The 22,279-nt window shown below is 36.4% G+C and overlaps 2 protein-coding genes across 2 annotated transcripts; one reads left to right on the top strand and one right to left on the bottom strand.

The window, feature by feature from the left end:
* Positions 1 to 2,204: 2,204 nt before the first annotated feature.
* On the bottom strand, positions 2,205 to 20,538 carry Rab3GAP1 (RAB3 GTPase activating protein subunit 1). The gene is given in 15 exon segments (XM_068388035.1): positions 2,205 to 2,734; positions 3,437 to 3,464; positions 3,466 to 3,663; positions 5,071 to 5,372; positions 5,556 to 5,702; positions 6,488 to 6,798; positions 6,979 to 7,264; positions 7,391 to 7,674; positions 9,416 to 9,648; positions 10,402 to 10,606; positions 11,110 to 11,246; positions 13,603 to 13,825; positions 14,618 to 14,698; positions 16,732 to 16,915; positions 20,382 to 20,538. Coding segments are annotated over 15 exon segments (2,895 nt in total). The 5' UTR covers positions 20,403 to 20,538; the 3' UTR covers positions 2,205 to 2,479.
* A 46-nt stretch (positions 20,539 to 20,584) lies between these two features.
* Positions 20,585 to 21,643, top strand: LOC137654804 (FMRFamide neuropeptides-like). Its single transcript, XM_068388755.1, has one exon. It carries the CDS (start codon positions 20,585 to 20,587, stop codon positions 21,641 to 21,643), a length of 1,059 nt encoding a protein of 352 aa, XP_068244856.1.
* Positions 21,644 to 22,279: the final 636 nt, after the last annotated feature.

Below are 22,279 nucleotides of genomic sequence, written 5' to 3'. Positions count from 1 at the left end.
AGAATTAAGTCTAGCAGAAGTATTTTAGCTACTTGATTTTATCTGGCAAGTGAGTTTACCATCCAAACTCACCATCCTCATGTTCTAATTTTCATCATTTTCTACCATGCTGGATTCATAAGCTAAAAATGAATTATGACAGGGAAATTTAGAATGAGTAACTATGTAAATTTGAGCATGAGAATCAGAGTTAGTTAGTTTTTGTCTGCCTCCTCATTCTGCAACAATACTCAATTACAGTGAACCCTCGCTACTTCGCGGTTCGACCATCGCGGATTCACCACTTCGCGGATTTTTTCCATAACCCATATATATACAGTAATATATATATATATATGTATGCATGTATTTATGTATATATGTAGGTATGTATATGTGTATACATATAAATATATATATATACACACACACATATATATATATATATATATATATATATATATATATATATATATATATATATATATATATATATATATATATATATATATAAAGTAGGAAGATGTGATGTAGTTCTAAGGGAAAAGTATGGGAAATATGTCTGGGTGATAAGCAAAGCTCTACCTCTAGTTTGTTTCTTCATTATGATCAGAGATAAATGTAAACAAAACATTGGTTGCCATTTTTTATCGTGCTTTTTAGCGTGTTTAGGAAATGCATGATATAAAATCACCTTTAATATTTGTGCCTGTTTTAGTTTAGGGTACTGTAGTACATGCACTAAGTGTTCTGTACATTAAAGGGTAGTTTGTTAACAGAACTACGTACAAAGGAAGGTTTTAAAAGTCTGAATATACATGTTGAATAAATAGGTAAATATGGTGTCACTACTTCGCGGATTTTCACCTATCGCGGCCGCGACTGGAACCTATCTACCGCGATAAACGAGGGTTCACTGTATTATTATTATTAATTACTAAACTACAACCCTAGTTGGAAAAGCAGGATGCTATAAGCTCAGGGGCCCCAACAGGGAAAATAGCCCTGTGAGGAAAGGAAACAAGGAAAAATTAAATATTTTAAGAACAGTAACATTAAAAACAAATATTTCCTTTATAAACTATAAATACTTTAACAAAACAAGAGGAAGAGAAATTTGATAGAATAGTGTGCCCGAGTGTACCCTTAAGCAGGAGAACTCTAACCCAAGACAGTGGAAGACCATGGTACAAAGGCTATGGCACTACCCAAGACTAGAGAACAATGGTTTGATTTTGGAGTTTCCTCCTAGAAGAGCTTCTTACCATAGTAAAAGTCTCTTCTACCCTTACTGAGAGGAAAGTAGCGACTGAACAATTACAGTGCAGTAATTAACCCCTTGGGTGAAGAAGAATTGTTTGGTAATCTCAGTGTTGTCTTTAGATTAGGAAAAGTCAATCGCAAAAGCAGGAGTAATTAACAATTTTGTTTTGGTTGCAATTATCATAACTTTATTTGTTGGCATTAACATCACGGATTAAATCTATGTACAATGCACCTTCATACTCATACTAATAATAAAATATAAAAACTCGCATATTTTACATTAAAATACAGCCGTTCCCACTTCCCTGTTACTTACTAAAATGATACTGGTATAAGTTCAAAATATAAAAACGAGGAAATGTACAAGGTTTTATCACCTTCCTTTGAGGTTTAAACCTAGCACAGTTCAAATATACCACAAAAATTAAAGCTATAAATGACTCCCAATAGTCCATTCAGACCTAAATAGCTTTTATAGCTGTTCTGGAAAATGATGAAATCATTTACGTTGCCTTTAAGAACACCTCAATGGGCAGCCAATTCTTTTTACTAAGTATATCACAACAGTCAAAATACACAATCATTATTAAGAGGTATTCCATTTTAACAGACACATTATCAAATAAATATTATTCAATAATAATGTATATTGTACAGTTGGCTTCATTAATTCGGTATACTTCGTGGGAAGTCAAAGAGACGTCAGTGTACCGGAAATAATGAAGCCAGCGGTAACACAAAATTTGTTATATTTGACAAATCTATACTCAAGAGTTAATCAATTTTTAATCTATGAGGACAGTATTATCAGCGATCCATCCATCCATATACCAAGGCACTTCCCCCAATTTTGGGGGGTAGCCGACATCAACAAGAAACAAAACAAAAAAGGGGACCTCTACTCTCTACGTTAGAGGTCCCCTTTTTTGTTTTGTTTCTTGTTGATGTCGGCTACCCCCCAAAATTGGGGGAAGTGCCTTGGTATATGGATGGATGGATCGCTGATAATACTGTCCTCCAAGATTAAAAATAAGCACACTAAATACAGTGAAGTAAGAATATAAATCCCACTGTTTGCGAATTAAGTGATAAACTTTCAATAACAATCAACTTTTATATTACACAGTTCCCAAGAATTTACAATAGGTAAAGTAAAAAAGCATAAATAGCAGTTTATAAATACAAGTTTAGAAAAACTTTCAAGAATCCATTGTACAAAAAAGCTTCAATAAACTCAGCAAAAAGTTGTATCTTGAGAAAAAGCGCCGGCTAAACGGAATTCGTTGGGGCAAATCACAGCAAACATGCGGTGTGGGACAGGGCGTGAGAAGGTAGTGGGAGACGGCACAAGAGTTCGCAGTAAATATTCACGACCGACTGGCCGACCCAGTTCGCTCATTGGTCCACCATGACCGGATTTTAATGAAGTGCGTCTCTCGTCTTGGTTACCAGGCGTGTCTCCAGGGGAGTCATCTACTAATAAAGAAGCCTGCAAAAATTACAAGAAATTGAAATGAAAATTTTAAAAGCTCTTTTTTTTCAAAAACAGCAGGAATTTTGTAATACAGTGCATGTACCAAGATAAAATACAATATTGTATGCATAATGGTGATAATGATATATTTGTGCAAACCCAAGGAACTTCTTGAGAGAGGTCTTCTGATATGAAAGGGAACCAAACAAAACAAGTTTATGGTAAATATAAACAAATGATGGCAATAACCTATTTTATCCAAAGGAAAAACAATGACAGGTACTTTAATTAAAACATTTCAGGAAATTTTACTAGGATTAATTACTCACATTTATATTTTAATACACCTACTGTATAAGGTGCTTTTTTCTAATGAATATAAGATGAATGAAATCATTGTAGTGTAAAACCACTTCTCTATTCTTTATCGTAACATACAATGCTAAAATCCCATTTAAGAATTATACCAAATAAAATTAAGATTGAAACCGCTTATCATAGGAAAGATTAATTAAACTTGCTTGACCACGATTATATAAGAATAAAAATTTTGACTAAACTTTGACACTAGCAAAGAAAAGAAATAAAAGAAATATTTGTTTGAACACATCTAGATTTTATTTGTAAAATTTCGATTTTCAAACTACAATTCCTAATTAGAGATACAATAATAAGATTTAAAAAGTTTCAAATACAGAATTTCTTATTTCAACTTACTCTTCGTGCCTGCTGGAAGAGTTCCTGATGACTGTACCCGCTGTCCTCGTGGGCCGCCTTCCAGATTAACCTCTGGTGAATCTAGCAATCGTAGTACCAGATCTTCTAGTGGAGAAGGGTCTGAAGATTGGGATTGGGAACTTTCCCCTAATATTTTGTGTCGTACACTTTGTGCCCTAGCAATACACCCTTCGACTTCAGCTATCTGGTCTACCACGTCTTGGTACCTTGAAACAAAAGCAAGAAATGTACCTCTCATAAGTTAGAAAGGTAATCCAAATAGCTTCCAAACTTAACCTAACACTTTCAAAGACTATAAATTATGAGTAATGACTAAATATTCAAAATGTCATCATCCTATATAAGTGAAAATCCTTGAGTTTATCTACATTTGGACTCAATGTAAAAGAGTCTTTGAAAACTCTTAAGAAGTAGGAGTTATGCACAAGTTGAAAATCAATAACCTTGAAGTTAATTTTCTGAGTAGATCACATTTTGATTTGTCAATGTTATTGTACATCAAGAGATTGTTCACCATAAGTTTAATTCCCTACACTTGCTTTGCTGTGATTTAGATATAACTTTTCCCAAGTCGAACCAGGGAGCCTTGATGGCCTATTGAACTCGAATAGGAAAATATGTGAATGAAAGTAGAGATAAAAAATCAATGGACACTGGATATGGAAAACTTAACAAAAGAAAGTGATTGAAACTTTGAGGAAGTAATTTTGTTTCCTATAAATAAAATGTCATGTTGAGACATATAGCAAAGAGGAGGAGGGAAATAAAGACTGACCAATGGTTTTATTGAATAAACTTAAAAGTGAACACCATAGAAAGAGTTATAAAAGTTACAGGAAGAGTTCCTCAACCCAATGGCATTATTCAGACTGTCAACAACTGAAGAACCTTACTTGCATTTCATGGAACTAATGGAAGAGAATAAGAAAATGATATTATACGACGATAAAATGTATTTAAATCTCCTTATTTTGTAATAAAAGAGAGGAGAGAGAGAGAGAGAGAGAGAGAGAGAGAGAGAGAGAGAGAGAGAGAGAGAAGAGAGAGAGAGAGAGAGAGAGAGAGAGAGAGAGAGAGAGAGAGAGAGAGAGAGAGAGAGAGAGAGAGAGAGAGAGAGAGAGAGAGAGAGAGAGAGAGAGGAGAGAGAGAGAGAGGAGAGAGAGAGAGAGAGAGAGAGAGTGAGAGAGAGAGAGAGAGAGAGAGAGATACGAATGTCGTCTTCTAAATAATTTACTTAATACACTGAAACGATTCAACAGACGTATCACCTATAGTGCAGGTCAGGTCAGAGTTTATAGGCACCTCTGGCCATTATGAAAGAAATGGTCATTTCAGGTAATAAATATATTCCTAATACCACAATTAGAATAACCGTGATTAAAGCCATGCATCAGCTAATCAATTGTATACTGTAATGTGACTTCATAAAACTGTAAGAATGTATTTAAAAACTAAACCAAAATAAATAATCATAAAAATGATCCTAATCATCATATCAATGAGTTAGTCTGGGTCTAAAGTCATTAGCACACTTGCAAAAAGATCAAAACTGGAAGTCTGAAATTCTGCAAGGCAACCAAGAACCCAACTGTAATCAAATATAATTTACTTACTTAGTCGTATCAGGAGGTTGCCTTGAAAGTCTTGTTACTCTCTGTGCAATCATATCTAAGACAGCAGCAAGAGTATTATTGTGACGAGGCTGTGGAAGACTGCTCGGAGATGGAAGGGAGAAGAGCAACTTTTCCTCCGCTAGGCGACATAGGGATGCATGCATGATAGTTGGCTGTAAGTGACAACATACAGCACCAGGACCCATGGAAGCAAGCCAATGCAGCACCTGTTCTGCTTCCCTGGTGTCGTCAAACAGTCGTTTCTGCCTTCTAGCTGGCACTGGTTTTGCACTTCCCCAAACCTAGTGAAATATAAACATACAAGGTATTTACATCATAGACCTCATAAAAACCTGACCTTAATCAAGGTACCATGCACAATGAGAAAAACTACAACAGAAATATCTTTCACTGCACAGCACCTCTTATGTAATGTAATACTATACAGTACAGTACAATCCTATATATAAACTTATAAGACTCACCTCTTGCCACATGTTTCCAGGAATTTGCATCCTAGTGCTAAGACTTCCTTCAGGAGGCTGCGATGGATCGTCTGAAGGTTGTTCTATCCAGTCACGTGGGGAATACCATCGTACAAAGTCCTCCAGGACTGCTCCAGGATTCGCTGCCTTTTGAGTGATTTCAAATCAAAATCATAAATATCAGCTTATGAATATCACTATACCTTTTTACTTATTACAATACCTCTAGATAAAATAGAATGGTGGATTTAGGATATTTCAGTAAATTTCCCTTTGATTCCTGTAAATAACAGGCAGACCCTTACTTCAGATACTACAATAATAAGACTGAATGATGAAAAACATGAAATTCAGTTCGTGTCAGTTGAATAGGCTTCTTTCATTGATTAGACATGTATGAAGAATATGACTGAAAACAAAAAAGAACTTCTAAAAAATGATTGGCATTGGGGGTGTGGGGGGCTTTCTGCAGGAAAAATACTGTTGTCTATGCTATGAAATATTGAAGGCAAAAACATGTTTGAGCCTTCTCGTTACTCAGTTAGATGCTGTTTAATACAGTGATGTCACTTGCAGCAAATGTTAACCAGGTATTGTCAGCTTGCATCAGATAACAGTTAAGCTACTTTTTGTGTATCAGAAGGTTATATGGTAGCATCACGAAATGGGCCATAGATGGTAAGGATAAATTGATGTGAAAGGTATGTGTTTTCTTAAAAGTTATCTGAAACAGATCAAGCAAAATAGTCCTATGTGCTGATGATATGTTCACTAATTACTAACTGTATTCCAGTAAAGAAAGCTGTTTAAATTCTATGAAAAGCCTAATCAGAAGACAGGCTAGATAAAGAGAAAGATTTAAGACAACAATTTGCCCTTTTACCAAACAAGTGTACAGTTATAAATCATGACAATACTATTAAATTCTGTACCTTAAAGGACTCCATATCAGATAGCAATGAAGCAGACATCATGCGTGCTCGAAGTTGAGATCCTACAGTGTCTGTTCCCAAACGTAGTAAGACATCAGCATGTTCTTCAAGTCGATCCTCTGTCATAGGAGCTGGTTCCTGAGTGTAGGGAATGTAAAGCTGCTCATTGGTCTTCAGGAGACGCAACTGTCCGCATCTTTTTAGACGACCTTCTGGTTTGTCCCAGGCAGATCGACAACTAGAAACTCTCTCATCTTCTTCCATTTCTTCCTCACATTCATAAAATTCATCGTCATCTTCATCCTCATTAGCTAAAAGAGACAATAGAATTCTTATTCAATATTTTACAATAAGAATTCAAACAGCATATCATAACCATTCATCGGACTATCCTCTTCACCATGAAGAAAAAAATAATTCTTACTTCACATAAATTTGACAGTTCAAAATTTGGACAATCAAGTTTTAAAAAAAAAATCTTTTCCACCTACTTGACCTCTCTGCAGACTTTTCTCTGGTTTGCCTTCTTGTTATGCAACAATTGAGCATCTGGATCTTTTGATGCAGAAGCGTAGAGGCAAGATCAGGGGAACCATTACCTATACCTGGTACAAGTATGGCATTATCCCAACGGAAACGTAGTTCCAGTACAATCTCGTGCCAAAGGTGTGCTGCAGCCGGTAAGCCACCTAGTGAGTGAATAACATGACACAGGACTATGGCTAATCGCCATATTAATCCATCAGCCCCACTGCTTTTCATGTTGCTTAACACAGCCTGGAGAGAAATTGGGATAAAATATTACATAGAGGTAACTTGAGCAGTAACCTTAACTGAAATATCTACCCACATAAAACATTCTGAAGTTGTAAGTCCCATATTTTGTGACATCACAGTCTTTACCTTTAAAGGATGATCTTCTGTCTGTCCATTCTCAGTTACCCATTCTGGTACCTGACTTAGAGTGCTGGGGTAAGGTGCACTCATGTCTTCCTTTTCAGCATCTGGGAAGAGGTAATTTAATATAGGCACTAAAATATCCTCTGTTATCGGCCCATTTTCTCCATTATGGTTGTTTGATGACTGACTTGGTCGCTTTTTGTGATGCACACGACCTACCATCTTGGATATAGTTGGCACAGAAGATTCTGTCAATCGGTCCAAAGCCGAGGTAAATTGTGTATTATCTGAAAGAGATTGTTCAGTTATTTTTCTGGATTACTGAAAAGTCAATGGAATTTAGGTACAGCAATTAGACTAGAATCTTTTCAGGGCAGAAAGTACATCTACAGGTACTGTATACAGTAATTATGTGAAATGGCTGAGGTGAGCAAATGTTGAATAATTGGTATTGTTATAAATTAGTTTAACAAGATCACCAAGTCACGTTTCTAGATTAGCATATGGCTTGTTGAAGGAAGTACTGTAATCCTAAATGACCCTATAGGAGGCTGTCACTTACATAAACACACTTTAACCCTTTTAACCCCAAAGGACGTACTGGTACGTTTCACAAAAGCCATCCCTTTACCCACATGGACGTACCGGTACGTCCTTGCAAAAAAATGCTATAAAATTTTCCAAGAGAATGAGACCAATCTGACCTCTCTATGACAAAAATTAAGGCTGTTAGAGCAATTTAAAAAAAATATACTGCAAAATGTGCTGGGAAAAAAATAACCCCCTGGGGGTTAAGGGTTGGAAATTTCCAAATAGCCTGGGGGTAAAAGGGTTAATGATGTAACAAAAAATTTTTTGCAGTATCCTTTTGACCCCTACTGCATTTTTTCTTACTTTTACTTTGTCTAAATTTCCTTTAATTTCATCAGGCTTGGTTGTTTAACCTCATCGATAAACAAAAAACTCATCTCTGATTTAAAAAACTAGTTTTTTGGATAAGCCCTAAAGTATAAAAAATGGAGCCATTGGTCCTATTAAACTGACTTATAAATAAAAATGAAGTTCTCAAAGGAAAGGAGAAAACTGGAGCAAGCGAAGTTAAAAATTTTGAACAGCTAAGTAAGAGACCAAAAGGAAGATATGAAAAGTAAAAGACAAGACATTAATGTAACTGTAGCTGAAAGGACATTGTAAATAACCTTTAGCACCATCTACATTTTGACACAGCCCCCTATTAGGACTACAGCTACCTAAGCAGTACTGTTCTGCTTGGTTATTTTTACCAGTGTCAGTAATCAAAGGAAAATTGTTACGGTCTCAAGCTGGAAATGCTAATGCAATTAACCCTTTTACCCCCAAAGGACGTACTGGTACGTTTCACAAAACCCATCCCTTTACCCCCATGGACGTACCGGTACATCCTTGCAATAAAATGCTATAAAAAATTTTTTTTCATAATTTTGATAATTTATTTTTAAAAATTCAGGCATTTTCCAAGAGAATGAGACCAACCTGACCTCTCTACAAAAAAAATCAAGGCTGTTAGAGCAATTTAAAAAAAATATACGTACTGCAAAATGTGCTGGGAAAAAAATAACCCCTTGGGGGTTAAGGGTTGGAAATTTCCAAAGAGCCCGGGGGTAAAAGGGTTAAAATTTGAAATAGACCAACTATTATTTTTTTTCTTAAATATTAAGGATATACCCCAACTCTTACAGCAATATGACAAGAATAGCTGTTGTTTATGATTACATTTTATACAAAATCATAAAATTATATAGCCTGGAGAGGGTTTGGGCATACTCTTTGCACTCCCCAAGGGACATTAGTTCACTAAACTTTCGACTGGGCTCCACAAGGCACTAGAAGAGTTGGCTGAGGACTATCAAGCATTAAGTAGTAGATGATGAATGGAGAAGTATTAATTTAAAAGCTTAAGATAGACGACGACTGGCAAAATCTAATCGAGGCCCTTTGCATCAATAGGCGTAGGAGATGATGATGAGGATGATGGTGAATTTCACTTACCATCAGCCTCTTGGCTAAATTCAGGTCCAAGAATTTGCGTGACTGTCTGGTTATTACGGCAAATGGTAAGAAATTCCAATAAGTATTCTGACAAGAGGCATGGAGGTGAAGCTGCTGCCACTAGACGAGCTTTCCATATGGGGGCAGAGCCAGGATCTAAATCACTGTAAACATCGCTGTCGACTAATACATCTTCGCTAACACAAGGCCAAGTAGCTGACAGGTGCAATTCGCTACAATTTAAACAAAAAGAAAAAATTAATTTTAAAGTACATATTGCTTGTAAAAAGAAATAAACATATCAGCAGTAAAGTATGTACTACTTTTAATTATATGAATATCGACAAGTTTTAATGCATCTGTCAATTCTAATTATCAACATAAATAATAATTAATATGAATTGTGAAGGATCAAACTATTTGTCTTTGATATAAAAAGTCATGGCAAAATATTATTTGTAATTATCTGGGCAAACTTTATTATCAGTTAGAATTACCAAGTTGAGATAGATTTCTCTTAACCTTTCCTCTTAACCTTACCTGACAGGATCACTTAGCACCCCAACCTTATGTCTTTGATATAAAAAATCAGGGCAAAATATTATTTGTAATAATCTGAGCAAACTTTATTATCAATTAACCCTTTTACCCCCAAAGGACGTACTGGTACGTTTCACAAAACCCATCCCTTTACCCCCATGGACGTACCGGTACATCCTTGCAAAAAAATGCTATAAAAATTTTTTTTTTCATATTGTTGATTATTTATTGAAAAAATTCAGGCATTTTCCAAGAGAATGAGACCAACCTGACCTCTCTATGACAAAAATTAAGGCTGTTAGAGCAATTTAAAAAAAATATACTGTACTGCAAAATGTACTGGGAAAAAAATAACCCCCTGGGGGTTAAGGGTTGGAAATTTCCAAAGAGCCTGGGGGTAAAAGGGTTAAAATTACCAAGTCAAGTTAGATTTTTCTTAACCTTACCTGACAGGATCACTTAGCGCCCCAAAAGGTAGGTTACCGAGATCTGAGAAACCAACTTCTGTCAGTGTGGCATCAAAGTCAGGAGGCTGTTGGGTCCACAGCGTATGAGGCCATTCCGAGAGAACGTAAGTAAATCTCACGGAAACCAGGACAGGTGGGGAGTTAACAGTGTACTGTAACTTGCTTCGGAACACATCCAGGAGTCCTGAGACAGAGTGAAATAAGCCCAGTTAAACAATTTTGGTTCAAGTACTGAGCTTTGAACAAACAACAATGACCTTTGGAACTACTGCATTGTATCAGTTTATGAAGAATATACAAGCAACACAAAAATTATACACTGCTAAAATAATCAATAAAAAATACTGGTAAAGATAGTGCACTGTAAAAGTCTCCTGACTGCTCACTGGTAAATCTGTTTAGTGCAAAAATTATCTTCTTGCACATTTGACATATTATAATATAGAAAACAGAAATCTTGAGTCCTTACGCAACCCTTCCAGAAGGCTAAAATTACTGCCAGATCTTTGCTCAGACAGCCTCTATAATGTTTACAACGCTTCCAGAAGGTTAAAGTTACAGACAGATAATTCAAATCATAATAAAAACAAGTCGGATGATCACCACACAACAAAGTAAACTTGAATAGTTACAAAACTAAGTATTTTAATATATAGTACTGTTATTTCCACAAAACAGTCCCTTTACCTGCAAGGTGAGTGCACTGTCGGGGAGGACTTTTAGTATAAACCATATTGTAGTCTGTACGTACTCCAGCTCCCACGCCTACACCCAGGTACATCTTTTCAAGAAGACTACGTACTTGGACAAACAATGGCACCTGGCTGAAATTATTCATCAAAATTAAATTGCTGTAAAATATTTCAGTCAGTTCTTGTATTTCACAGCAAATTTAACTTACTGTAAAATGAATACAATAAAGTAAATCCAAATTAATTTAATTCACAATTTCTTAAGATGAAACTTCAAATTTTGCAGTATAGTAACTGAAAAGATAATACTGTACAACATACGACATGACGGCTCAAAGGTTACAAAAATGGAATTTTAATAATAACATTTATGAAATCCATACTTAACTGTGGTTCACTTTGCTTCCTTCTCGGAACCTTTGTCTTTTCGACATCTGTCATTAAAAAATAATAGTTCCCACTCTCCCTCAAGTCAGCTGTCTACGCACGTATGTTAAGGTGGACAATCCACACGTGGTGCTCTATGGCAAACAATATTGGCTTGGGTACGCTTCATATTTGAAGTCTAACCCTAACCCAAAATACTTCATGACATCACTAATGAAAAGGAATTAGGGAGTGGAAAGGGGGAATCAGCTGAACCACATAGTAGGGTGCTCAAGGCAGAAGCCACAAATTGAGATACTACCACTAAAGTGTCATCGGGTTGTTTGAGTTACGAGATAATATAACACTGGATTCATCTCTCGTTACACCTCATTTTTCCTTTGCCGACATGTGCACAAGTACTAATTAGTCTGGCATATTCTTTACAAATTCACCTGTTTCCTCATACACCTGACAACACCAAGCAAACCAAACCATTCTTCTCCACTTAAATAGTAAACTACTATCATTGTTCAATGCCTATTTTCCTCTTGGTATAGGTAGAGGACTGTCTAGCTATGGTAAACATATTAAATGTCTAAATAGATATTTTTATGTTGTACTATATGTTCCCTAGTTTGCAGTTTGGCTCTTGCAAAGTTCTTGGAGCATGTGATGCTCTACTTAAAATTTCCAGTGATGTACAGGAATACCTTTATTGTGGTCAAGAACTTGGTATCATTGACCTTGACTTTAGCGTTGCTTTTGACCATGTTAGTCATGAGGTCCTTGTTTCCAAACTTGAACAGGTGGGAGTAGTTGGATGTTTTCTTAACATCATCATTGCATATTTAAACAATATCTAGCAATGCGCAATTGCTGATTGGCACCATAATGACTACAGAAATGTAATATCTGGTGTTCCTCAGGGTAGTGTTCTCAACCCATTACTCACATACTACTGTATGTACTCATTTGTGTTTTGACTTGGAAAAAAATATTGTTGCATATGCAGATACTACTACTCTCTTTGCATCAGTTCCATCACCTGAATCTAGACCTGTTGGTAGCTGAATCCCTTAATGGAGATGTAGCTGAAATTAATACATGCAGAAAATGATGGGGGATGAAGTTGAACCCTAACAAAACTCAAAGTATGTTTGTAAGTGGGTCAAAGACAGTGGCTCATTAACATCTTGATCTTTGCATTGACAATGTCTCTAATACAACTCACTTAAGATTGGTGTGATTCTTGACTGTAATTTACCTTTGAGAAAGACAACTGGTCTTTTTTTCTTCAATTGAATCCTATAATACTCTGAGAACCATCATTACAATCAAAAGTTAGAATGGTATAACCACTTGGCAACACATTAGCAGATGATAACCTAGGGTTTGAAACTAAATAGGTTAGGTCAGTGATTCTGTTGGAAGACATCATAGCTACCTATTGAGTCACGTTAAATAGATTTGAGTGCGTGAAAAAAAGAAAGCTTCCCTGTGAACACTGTAAAATGACATTTGTGGCCATCAATTTCACTCCTTACATCAGTCTGCTATTTATACATCACCACCCAAATTAACTTGCCTAGCCTGTTTTTAACCTTCCACCAATTTACTATTCTCTTTCTTTTTAGGGTTAGTTCCTAACATGAACCCTTTTCGAAACAAATTCAACATATTCTTCTACCAGCTGATCTGAGAACTCCACACATTCCGAACATCTACATTTTAAATCACATTGTAGCCCTGCACAAAGGAAATGCAGTTTTTCATCCCCTAAAAGAAGCCTATTCACTGTAGATTCAGCATAAAAAGTGGACATCTTAAAACCTGCAGAAGACATACCTGCATTCATTTGAGATACAGTATCTAATAAACAAAAGATATGAAAATACTTCAGAAGACTAATTCTGCAGAAAGACCGCCGACATTTGACGAGTACCCAAGGCAATATTGTTTATCATAGAGCACCACACTTTAATCAGGGAAAGTCCACTATAATGAGATAAAGTGAAAATTATTTAAATTTTTTAATGATAGATGTTGACAAGACAAGAGCTTTGGCAATGGAGGCAGGGAACCATAGGTCAGATTCATTCAAAAAAATATTTTTCTTTACCAGTTAGTATTATTTGCCGCAATTGTAAGTGATGATAACAGCAGCATTGCTTTTGAGGGGGACACTATTGGCTGACTGGCATTCTCTGGACAAATAGTCACAAATTCCCTCAAGCCATACCAACGAACAAGGCAATGAGCGCGAGCAGGAAAATCATTTTCTCTGTTCATAAGGTCATCTAAAGCTTGTGGAAGAATTTCAGTCTCTTCTTCACTTTCATATTCTGAAAGTATGAGAATTAAGTGTCACTGCTTCATATAAAATTTTAAATTTTAATGAGTTGTACCACACAAACAAAACTTGAAAACATTTTCACAACGAATCTCAGAAACTTACAGATACTGTACTCATTCTCATCGGAAAAAATACAAAAGCAAGCTAAAGATATCTATTATTTCAGGGAAAATCTATATGTAATAACACAGAAAACTAAGAAAAAAATACATAGAATTTAATAATGATCTACTAAATCATGGAACATGTAGAAACTGTTCAAATGGACTAACACTCGGCAAAGGACGTTTCTTCACTATGAACTACTATATGTTACCAATATTGTACTTAACCATATGGCTACTGTATGTTATCTATATTGTACCATATGGGTATTGTATGTTACCTATATTGTACTTAACCATGCAGATAGTGTATGTTACCTATATTGTACTTAACCATACGGGTACTGTGTTACCAATATTGTACTTAGCCGTACGGGTACTGTACATTACCTATATTGTACCAAACCGTACAGGTACTGTACGTTACCTATATTGTACTTAACCATACGGGTACCATTTAACAATTACCTATATTGTACTTAACCATACGGGTACTGTATGTTACCTATATTGTACTTGAGCCGTATGGGTACTGTACATTACCTATATTATACCAAACCGTACAGGTACTGTACGTTACCTACATTGTACTTAACCATACGGGTACCATTTAACAATTACTTTAGCCTACTTAGTCTAGAAGTTCTGCTCAATACTGCATTATAAAATAAAGTTACCTGCACTGGGCTCAGATTCTTCAGGTGGCGATTCCACTGTTTCAGTGATCATGTAATGATGTGTCATTTTAAAAGGGAAGTCTGGAAAAAATACAGATATAAATTTAAATAAATTTTTAGTTGATGCAAATTGCAACATACTCTAGTGCCATCTAGTGAATAAACAGTAACATGGTGTAAACAAAAAATTATCAGAGATAACAGTCCATAACTAGCAAAAACCATTATAAATATGAAGACATATTTATTTAATTCTCGTTTATCAAGTTATGCACATCGTACTTTATCAGAACTTTACTATGTAATTCTCTTTTTCTATGAACAACATATAAAATATTTCTTTAAACCTTTCTGTTCTATTCACTGGGTCCTAGGTAGGTTAGGTTTGTTTAGGATATTTAATAGGATAACAAAATCATAGGCAAGGTTAAGTTAGGATGTATCGACAGATAACCTCACTGTACACTAGTCATGTTATGTTTGTATTCATTATTCTGTACTAACCTTCTTTTCATTTATATAGAGATGAATCAAAATAATTTTCTAATGGATTTCCTTGTACCTGTATTTTGAATGAGCTGTATTGAGAAAAATCTTGGAGCAGTGTATCCCAGACTATGTCAGTATCATTAACATAATTTAACCCTTTTACCCCCAGGCTATTTGGAAATTTCCAACCCTTAACCCCCAAGTGGTTATTTTTTTCCCAGCACATTTTGAAGTATATTTTTTTTAAATTGCTCTAACAGCCTTAATTTTTGTCATAGAGAGGTCAGGTTGGTCTCATTCTCTTGGAAAAGGCCTGAATTTTCTCAAAAAATTATCAAAAATATGCAAAAAAAAAAAAAAATTTATAGCCTTTTTTTGCAAGGACGTACCGGTACGTCCATGGGGGTAAAGGGATGGCTTTTGTGAAACGTACCAGTACGTCCTTTGGGGGTAAAAGGGTTAATATTCGTGGACTACAGTTGTTTCTGGACAGTATGATTACAGGTATCTATCATGTTCAGAAACTTTGGTTTCTCTTAGGAGGCACTCGTCTGAGCTGCTCATACAAGGTTTTAAGAAACTTTTGGTGATTAATCTGTTCTTCCATTCTGCCATGTTTTGAATATTTTTTCTTGTCTGGTCTTCAGCTGCTGACTCATCTTTATTTGTTACACAATAACTTGCGGTCTAATAAATTCCTTATCCCTGGTGTAGATATGATCTCTGGCACTGTCGTCTGTTAGTTCTCTGACCATTCTTTGCATTCCGATCTTTCCAGACCATATCGTCCAGTACGTAGCACTAGGTATGCAGTTAATTCTAACAGTTTTGCCCTTTCCATCATAAGGCTCAACACTACATAGTATTCCAGAAGTTTTATTCCAGCTGTGACCAGATTGTGGAATGATCTCTCTAATGTGATAGTTAAATTGGTGGAATTACAACAGTTAAAACTTGTTACAAATGCTCTCCTGTTGAACAGATTGAAATAAGTCTTGTTTCATAGTTTATATATGACTGATTTAAATAATGTTGTTACTCTTTCACCATTTTATTCTACTTCTCATAGTTTATTCACGACTCTATTTCCTTTCTACACAGAGCTGCTTTCCCTATTGAAGCCATTGTTTTTCCAATCGTGCTGGTAAACTGGCTAGTAATAGTAATAACAACAATAATATTTTACCATTACCATTACTTCTATACATCTTTATTTTTTCCTGAACCAATACTTATTTTTACCCATGTATTCTTCATTATAATGGTAAAAGGGTATGGAAAGGAATACGGAAGTAGGTGATTTGTCTTAACAATAATGTTGCAAACACATATCACAAGATAAGAAATAAAGATTGAATACAGTGTATCAATTTCATGCTCTTGGCAATTGATTTAATATATGAATACCTGAGTGTTGAAACTAAGGTTTTATGAGTACAGTATTGAAAGTTTCAATACTGTATAGTTGTTATCTACATGTGAAAAGTTATCCTTATATTTACGTTTGACATAAGGCTATACTGTACTAAATACTAGAATTGGCAAATTAAAATACATGACAGAATGAGCAGGTAATATTGATAGTAAGAACAATAGCTGTATTCAAAACAGCACTGTATACCTACCAGCAAACTTTACTACGACAGACCTCTCACTCCAGCTAGCAACAGCCAATTGACCTTTTGTTAGAGGTGACAAAATCCTTTCCCCAGCTAATCGCCACTCGTGAACAGCCTCTTCCACGGCTGCGATGAAGCGTTCCCATTCTGACGCTGTGGTGAAATCCACAATTTCAAAGACTTCTTGATCCTGGAGTGAGAAAATATTATAGATTTAGAAAATTTAAATTATACTTTTGAAACGACTTGAAAACGTCATATAAATTTCCACTACGGAATCATGAAAATAGATAAATCGTGGTAGGCTACCAGTTTGATCTCCTAGAAGTAACCTGAAATTGATGAGATGAGTCATGAAAATACTGTAAAGCAAAATGGGTGCTATTATAATATGCTATCTACCGTCGAATTTCTACTATAGTATGGTATCTACCACAAAATATGTTATCTACCGTCAATGTTAATCCTCCTGTTTGATGAGAATTATCAAACAGATTACTTACCACCAGTATGTTATCCTCATTGGACTTTAATGATAGTTTAATAATATTTATTGGAAGGACAACATGGATGTATAATTATAAACAGTTTGTAGGTTCGGTTAGGTTGGGTTAAGTTAGGTTAGATTAGGACATGGGTGCATAATTATAAGCAGTTTGTAAGTTAGGTTAGGTTGGGTTAGGTAAGGTTAGGTTAGGTTAGGTTAGGTTATTAAGTCGGTAGTGATCCTCCTTATTAGAGGCGGATTAGCAAGTAAACCGTACCTTTAGGGACTGGTGGTGGGTATCATACTATAGTCAGAGACGGGTGGTAGATAGCAAAATCGGCGGTAGATAACATACTATAATAGCACCGAAAAATGATCTCAAGACTTTAAGTACTAATTCTGGCTATATGGGTGCAACTTTTGTTACCTCTAAGGTGTAAAAGCATATTTTTTTTAAACATTACGGCACAAAACTAATCTGTACAGTACAGCATTATAATATTTAGGAAAGTAATGCTTAGTGCCAGAAAATTGAACAACTAAATATGGTACAGTACAGATGTACTGTACTATATTGTCCTTTTAAGCTAAAGTAATGTATTAAAGGACACAACTCAGTCCCATTAATACATCATTATTTTGGGGTTATTTCAAATTCCTACTACAATTTTCTTTCTCCACCATTTGCTTTCATTTTAGAACCATTTAAAAGAAAATTTTAGCCTTCACAATTTTATATGTATTATTTTACCAATGTATAGAGGTCACTTTCAAAAGGGACTATTTTTAATATGGAATTTTAAAGTTTTTTCAAAAAGTAAATGTACAGAGGTGGCCAGCATGACATATTCTCATCCGTGTTATTTTGTGGGCAAATTTTATGCTTTTGGCATATTTAGTAATTTTGACACTAAATGCATCTTTCAGCACAATTATAGCAAAAATTGTAAATATATAAACGACAGACAAAGAATTACGATGAACATAAATTAGAGAGACATGCAACAAACGTTTATTTACGAATACCATTGAGAACATCAGGAAACTGATAATCTGTTTCTCAGGAAATTATTTCTGAAGAATTATTTTATTTACAGAAATAATTTGCTAAGAACTATTTTATTACTCCGCCAACAAAGTTGGAAAGAGGTTATGTTTTAACCCCTGTTTGTGTGTTTGTTTCTTTGTATGCATTTGTTTGTGAACAGCTTCCTGGCCACAATTTTAATCGTAATGAAACTTGGAGGGATGAACTGTTACATAAAAAGTTGGAAATGATTAAATTTTGGAAGGCCATGGTCAAAGGTCAAGATCACGGTCAAGCAAAATGTCCAATTCACGTAATTGGCCGTAAGTTTGGACATCGTTGTCACAGACACTTCAAACTTGGTTCATATTTGAGTGTATGAAAATCCATGCCAATTAATACATCTTAAGGTCAAAAGTCATGGTCAAGGTCAAGCAAAAGGTCGAGAAATAAGCGCTACGGCAGAGGTCTGCACTCTACTGAGTGCCTCTCAAGTTTACAGTTTGTTTCCAAACAAATGATGACCTCAATTGTTAGGATAGCCTAATTCTTATTAATGTTAAGGTCCAAGAAGATCTGAAAGCTTACTGTTCGGGGGGGGGGGGGGGGGGGGGTTTCCAGAACCCACTGGTTAGTAAGGAGGACTTTCCGCCCACCTAGGTTAGGTTACAATGTACAGTATCCATTTCCTCCCTCAAGTTTTCCCCACCCAATGACCATGATTTCCCTTGTCACACAAGAATTATATATATTTCCAATTGGTTTTGGTGTGATTTAATCATAACTGCCCTAATTTTATAGTTTTCCATCCAGAATATATGATTTCTTTCTTTCTGGGATCCTTCCATTATGGTTTTAAAAAGTACTTTGGAAAAAAAAAGTTATTGGCACCAACAAAATGGTTACATACATAAAACACGACATATCACTTTGATAACTATATCATCATCTCCTCCTACGTCTATTGACGCAAAGGGACTATATACTGGTAGGTACAGGTAATATATTTGAAAAGATTGTAATATCCTATTAACAGTTAATATTGCTATGCCCTGGCTAGTCTTGATAATCTTACAACAAAATGCATGGCTAATGAGAGAACTCGGGATGAATGTACATAGTTCGTTGAGATAGGTGTAAACTTTCTTATTAATTGTCAAATGTATTTTATTTCGGTTTGAAGCTAGTTTTATGATTTATGAAATATAATTTAATGTTACCTAGCCAGGAGTGAAGCAGGTTGGGAAGCAAACATAGGGCGAGATTTAGTCTTAGGGTGAGATAAGAATATGGCAGTATAAGGGGGGTCGAAGCCTCCTGGTACGTAAGTAGGTAAGGGTATGGCTCCTAGGTTAGGTTAGGTGAGGAACCTTAATTTATGTGGTGTTCTTGTGGTTGTTTCCCTTTTAAAATGTGGTTTTTCTGTCATAACTTGAAAATTTACACCCGTTCTGTCCCAACGAACTTCAAAGACTCCAAGTACTCGGCTATGACTGGCTCTTTGATTTAGCGAGCCGAGGCTGGCCCTTTGTCTCAGCTGGCTAAGGGTGTTAGCTGAGGCTGGCCCTTTGTCTCACCTGGCTAAGGGTGCTAGCTGAGGCTGGCCCTTTGTCTCAGCTAGCTTAGGGTGGCCTATTGTCTCAGTTATCTTAAGGTGCTAGCTTAGGCTGGCTCTTTGTCTCAGCTAGCTTAGACTGGTCCCTTGTCTCAGCTAGCTTAGGCTGGCCCTTTGTCTCAGCTAGCATAGGCTGGCCCTTTGTCTCAGCTAGCTTAGGCTGGCCCTTTGTCTCGGCTACCTTACGGTGCTAGCTTAGGCTGGCCCTTTGTCTCAGCTACCTTACGGTGCTAACTTAGGCTGGCCCTTTGTCTCAGCTAGCTCAGGCTGGCCCTTTGTCTCAGCTAGCTTAGGCTGGTCCCTTGTCTCAGCTAGCTTAGGGTGCCTTTGTCTCAGCTAGCTTAGGGTGCTAGCTTAGGCTGGCCCTTTGTCTCAACTAGATCAAACAAATATAGCCCTTACAGGCCATAGATTATACAGTATTATTGTTCTTTAAGTACGTTACTTTATCTATTCTAATGTAGGCTACCTTCTATTAGATGCAAAAAAATAACCATATGCACAAACATGAATATACGTATATCTACCTCAGCATACTGAGTTGCCATTTTAATAAGTCAGTAACTTAAACCTAAGCCATAAAATACACCAAGAGTCTGTGCCACTAAATTACGTTCCACTTTGTACGAGTACTTTTGTTTTGACAATTTCCTTCAGCTGCGGCGAGTTCTATTGAAGAGAAACTGGTGTTTTAGAAACAACCACAAAAATGTTTAGTTTCTGGTTAATAATGGAAGTTCCGAACGGAAGGCTGTACTGTGACTACTGTCGATTTCCCAAAAAGGCTGGCCAAGACTACTGTCGATTTCCCAAAAAGGCTGGCCAAGACTACTGTCGATTTCCCAAAAAGGCTGGCCAAGACTACTGTCGATTTCCCAAAAAGGCTGGCCAAGACTACTGTCGATTTCCCAAAAAGGCTGGCCAAGACTACTGTCGATTTCCCAAAAAGGCTGGCCAAGACTACTGTCGATTTCCCAAAAAGGCTGGCCAAGACTACTGTCGATTTCCCAAAAAGGCTGGCCAAGACTACTGTCGATTTTCCAAAAAGGCTGGCCAAGACTACTGTCGATTTCCCAAAAAGGCTGGCCAAGACTACTGTCGATTTCCCAAAAAGGCTGGCCAAGACTACTGTCGATTTTCCAAAAAGGCTGGCCAAGACTACTGTCGATTTCCCAAAAAGGCTGGCCAAGACTACTGTCGATTTTCCAAAAAGGCTGGCCAAGACTACTGTCGATTTCCCAAAAAGGCTGGCCAAGACTACTGTCGATTTCCCAAAAAGGCTGGCCAAGACTACTGTCGATTTCCCAAAAAGGCTGGCCAAGACTACTGTCGATTTCCCAAAAAGGCTGGCCAAGACTACTGTCGATTTTCCAAAAAGGCTGGCCAAGACTACTGTCGATTTCCCAAAAAGGCTGGCCAAGACTACTGTCGATTTCCCAAAAAGGCTGGCCAAGACTACTGTCGATTTCCCAAAAAGGCTGGCCAAGACTACTGTCGATTTCCCAAAAAGGCTGGCCAAGACTACTGTCGATTTCCCAAAAAGGCTGGCCAAGACTACTGTCGATTTCCCAAAAAGGCTGGCCAAGACTACTGTCGATTTCCCAAAAAGGCTGGCCAAGACTACTGTCGATTTCCCAAAAAGGCTGGCCAAGACTACTGTCGATTTCCCAAAAAGGCTGGCCAAGACGGTTTTATGTATTTTAACGAGATGTTAATGATAAATTTTATCCCTGTTGAAGCCATTGGGCTTATATGGCATCCTGCTTTTCCAATTATTGCTGTAGCTTAGCTAATTACAATGATAATAATTATACTAATTTTGGTGATGTAATAACCAATTAAGGAGGGAATTATTATTATTATTATTATTATTATTATTATTATTATTATTATTATTATTACATGCTAAGCTACAACCCTAGTTGAAAAAGCAGAATACTATATGCCTAAAGGCTCCAACAGAGAAATAGACCAGTGAGGAAAGGAAATGAATAAACTATACGAGAAGTAATGAAGAATTAGAATAAAATATTTTAAGAACAGTAACAACATTGAAATAAATCTTTCATGTATAAATTTTAAAATATAAGAGGAAGGGAAATAAGAGAATAGTGTGCCTGGGTATACACTCAAGCAAGAGAACTCTACTCAAAGACAGCGGAAGACCATGGTACAGGAGCTATGGCACTACCTAAGACTAGATAACAATGGTTTGATTTTGGAGTGTCCTCTTAGAATTGCTTACCATAACTAAAGAGCCTTGTCTACCCTTGCCAAGAGGAAAGTAGCCACTGAACAATGACACTGCTCTAACCCCTTGAGGGTAATCTCAGTGTTGTCAGGTGTATGGAGGCAGAGGAGAATGTGGAAAGAATAGGCCAGACTATTCGGTGTATGTGTAGGCAAACGAAAAATGAGCCTTAAC

The sequence above is a fragment of the Palaemon carinicauda genome, chromosome 15 (assembly GCF_036898095.1).
Source record: "Palaemon carinicauda isolate YSFRI2023 chromosome 15, ASM3689809v2, whole genome shotgun sequence".
NCBI classification, from domain to species: Eukaryota; Metazoa; Arthropoda; class Malacostraca; order Decapoda; family Palaemonidae; genus Palaemon; species Palaemon carinicauda.
This window is presented reverse-complemented; position numbering and strand designations above follow the sequence as displayed.

Coding starts and splice junctions, on each gene's coding strand:
- LOC137654804 (XM_068388755.1), top strand. CDS start 20,585: ATGGAAGTTCCGAACGGAAGGCTGTACTGTGACTACTGTCGATTTCCC.